This window comes from Aegilops tauschii, chromosome 1, assembly GCF_002575655.3.
Source record: "Aegilops tauschii subsp. strangulata cultivar AL8/78 chromosome 1, Aet v6.0, whole genome shotgun sequence".
NCBI classification, from domain to species: Eukaryota; Viridiplantae; Streptophyta; class Magnoliopsida; order Poales; family Poaceae; genus Aegilops; species Aegilops tauschii.
This window is the reverse complement of record NC_053035.3, coordinates 420,540,458-420,544,320: the sequence shown is the minus strand read 5'-3', so window position 1 is coordinate 420,544,320 and position 3,863 is coordinate 420,540,458. Positions and strand designations below refer to the sequence as shown.

General features: G+C 48.2%; 1 protein-coding gene across 1 annotated transcript; it reads right to left on the bottom strand.

Moving 5' to 3' along the window:
* Positions 1–1,825: 1,825 nt before the first annotated feature.
* Positions 1,826–2,743, bottom strand: LOC141041766 (uncharacterized). The gene has a single exon (XM_073508971.1). It carries the CDS (start codon positions 2,592–2,594, stop codon positions 1,932–1,934), a length of 663 nt encoding a protein of 220 aa, XP_073365072.1. The 5' UTR covers positions 2,595–2,743; the 3' UTR covers positions 1,826–1,931.
* Positions 2,744–3,863: the final 1,120 nt, after the last annotated feature.

Below are 3,863 nucleotides of genomic sequence, written 5' to 3'. Positions count from 1 at the left end.
GAGGAATTTTCTTTCTTTCTTGACTTTCTTTTAGCCGCTTTCCTCCTTGACTTTTTTTTTAAATAAACGAAATTTTATTCATTAGCAATAACCAATACATCGTTTGTGAGAAATGTTACAATTTCACTAATAGGCTCCTCAAACCAAACCGAAGTCGAAAAAAATCTAGCTAATCTAGCAAGTTCATGTGCTACTTTATTTGCCTCTCTATTACAATGTTCGAATTTAGTCATGATAAAATCACAAGCATAGTGATAGCAGTCATCGAAGATTGCCGCCGCCGCCGCTCCCGCAAACTGTCCTCCGTCTTGCATTGTCTCAACCACCTTCAGATTGTCAGAGTTGATGATTAGGCGATTACATCCCGCCCTTTGCGCTAAATTTAGGCCAAATTTGAGAGCTAAGGCCTCCGCCATGAGAACGTCCGCACAGTAGTCTATCTTTCCATTCCCTCCTGCAATAAACCTACCCTTGTCGTCTCTCAATACTGCCCCCATCGTACCCTCCAGCAAGTCATGGTCAAAAGAGGCGTCAACATTGAGTTTCACAAAGCCCCTAGGAGGACATTGCCAACCCCCCTTTTTTATGGACGCATTTGAAGATGATGCATTTACAAAATTATATGTAAGAGCTATGATCCCCATTGAGATCTGAGTCGCATTTTGAGTGAATTCCTTATGCACTAATTTCCTTCTTTCCCACCATAGATACCAAGCAGAGATAGCTACCATTTCTCGAACATTTTCGTACCCCATAATGCGCAGATCTTGATCTGGAAGGAGTAATAAGTATTCCAGTATTGCCTCCCCAGCACGATCAATCTCACAAGCTCTCTCAATAATCATATCCAACCCTAGCCTTTTTCAAACCTCCTTCGCTTTTCTACATAGGAAAAGCAAGTGCTTTGTATCTTCTACACCCTGGGAGCATGTAGGACACAAGGGTGAGATCTTCATGTGTCTATTAGTCAAGTGCTTTCCTCCTTGACTTGATTGACTAGGGATCGGGCTACAGATCACAGATCGAAGGGTCAACCGTCTTCTAGTGCGTGATCGATGGAGTTGGGCTAACGGGCTGAAGGCTTGTACGTCTATGTGAAGACTGGGGCTGGGCTTCTGTGTATGACAAATTCTGAATTTTTTGCTGCTATGTTATACGTACTAGTTAGGCCACCAATCCTACGATGACCATACCCTGCAACCGAACACCTATCTCGTGTCATCGTCACGCCAAGGGACCTCATTTATAGCTCCAACTCCACAATAACATAGGGCAGGGCAAGAGAATTTCATGAACACGCAGCAAACACTAACTACCAAAACAAAAAAGGTGTGATAGCTTCCGGGTGCCTAGGCACCCTCTATGAACAGTAAATTAAAAAAAATTAAAAAAAAACCAAAACTTTGCAACATCAAAGATGGTCAAACTTTGTAGCTTCTTCCAAGTTTTCATGCCAAAATATCATGTAGAGAAAGGTGTACAAATGAGTTTCAGATTTCAGTGCTAAAAGTGCTTCAAACTTCAAGCACTGAAATCTTTTTCGTTTGTAGAACTCCTTGAATGGTTTTTTGGCATTAAAAATTGCAAGCATCTACAAAGTTTGATCATTTTTTATGTTGCAAAATTTCTGACTTTGAAGAAAAAAATATTTTTCTGTTCACATAGGGTGCGTAGGCAATCGGGAGCTGAAAACCCACTCTGCTACCAGAACTCAACATCAAACCAACTCCGCTCGGAGCCGAACAAGATGCCACACCAGGGTCACCGTGTCTTTGCCTAAAAAAAAAAAAAACCAGGGTCACCGTGTCAGCATCCCCCACGGCAAGCTCTGGAAAGGCCACGACCCAAGATGCGCCGCCATCGCCCGTTCCGGGAGACCTGGAACAAGGGCTTGAGTTGTGCGCTCAGTTGTCTGGCATCACCGGTGTCACTCATACCATTTGGGCCGGCAATGGCGCGAAGACGATGCACCGGCAGACTGGGCACGTCGAATGCTCGTGCAGCCACGCGTTGATGCACTGCTGGTGGAACAAGTGCAGGCACGCCGGCAGCCGCTTCACGGCATCCCCCTTCTCCACCTCCCCGAGGCAGACAGCGCAGTCCGACGCGCCGCCGCCGCCCTCCGGCTGCTCGTACGCCAGGATGTCATACGCCGTGGCCGCCCGCGCGCCGCCATGCACCGGCGGCTCCCGGGCCAGCACGGGCATGTGGCCCTGTATCCGGTCCAGAAACTGCGGCAGAGCGGTTCTACCGCTACCGCTTCGGCGCCGTAGCCTGGCGCGCGCGCACCGGCACGGCAGGCAGAGAAGCCGGCCCGCGGAACGGAGGTGCCGCAGGAGCGCCCTGTGGGTGGAGGCCAGGCACCGGCGCAGCGCCGACCATGGGAAGAGGACGCCGCAGAAGGCCGTGTACACGGTGGCGCCGAGGCAGACCCAGAGGAGGAGGAAGAGCGTGAGCACGATGATGGAGCCCTTGTTGCGCTGGGGCTTCCGCTCCAGGATGACGAGCCCGTAGAGGATCATGGCCGTGCCGCCGACGTAGACGGTGTTGACGACGGCCAGCCCGTAGGCGCGGAAGAAGCAATCCACGGCCATGGCCTCTCGTGTCTCGACCGTAAACCAGCAATTCACTGGCCGATGGGTACGCAATTTCTGAGGAATTTCGAATTCTGTTCTGTACGGGGATGGCTCGTAAGTCGTCGCGCAAGAACTCCGTTGCGTACAGAAGAAGCAAGCAACGAGCAAATGAGCCAACCATAGGAGGAAGAGACGACTAACCGAGCGGTTGGTGTTGTATAGTATTTGCATACTTTGATACGGCAAGGCGTAGATATATACGGAGTTGTATAATATGGTCGGCTGCGTTTCTAGGGCGACCCTATACATTTAGATTACCACTTGGCATGAGCGGTAAGCTATATCAAAAATAATGAACAATATACATTTAGATTCACGACCAAACAGCGCGCCATTGATTATTATCTCTGTTACGTGGTCTATCTGGTACTTTTGGAATAGATTGACACATGACGAAGCATGTTTTGATATGGCGTATTTAGCTCAACGGATTAGGGAGGATCTGGCACTTATGGACATTCCGAAGCCGCAAGTCTGGTGTTCCCGGGTTATGGATGGCGATCACCGGACTCTGGTCACGTTAGAGCAACACAGATGCAACCATTAGGCATGAAGATGGGAATGGTGGGGCAGGGGGTGTAAAGCCCTTCCCAGTGCTCTATGGTGGACAGGTGCTAAGCATGCCACATAAGCGAAAAAATGATATGTCACAACAATTAAGGAGAAGAGAGAGCACTTTGGTGACCCCAGGAAGAACCAATTTCAAGCGCGTGAACCTAGGCAAACCACTTAAATGAAATAACTTGACCAATGCATGAAGACTTTAGGTGCTAATTCGTTAAATAAAGTGTGTTTAGCAACAACAAGTTAAGCATCTATACATTGTGAAGTTCAGTTGCTAAGGTATTTAATGCACTTAGCACCTCATCTAAGCACCTTTGCATTGGAAGAGGTCTAACCCGGTCAGCCAACTCCTTCCTTGGGCGTGGTGCAAGCCTTACCCTGGAGTGACAGACCCATGATTAATTGTGAAAGTCATGCCTGTCTGTGAATTGTGATGGGGTTATCTTCACCAAACTCTGAGGCCTTTTGGATATACTTCTCGAAACTAACAACCTAGATGTAGTAAACCTCCGGAACTCTCGCCATGATTCTCGTTCTAGCGCCCATCTTTAAAGAAGTTGGATAGCTAGCTGGTAGTTTTAATTCTTTTTTATTCACCATTAATAAGATTAGCTCACGGTTGCCCTGACTGAAAGCTGGATCAGTGAGACCCCTAACTTCCTG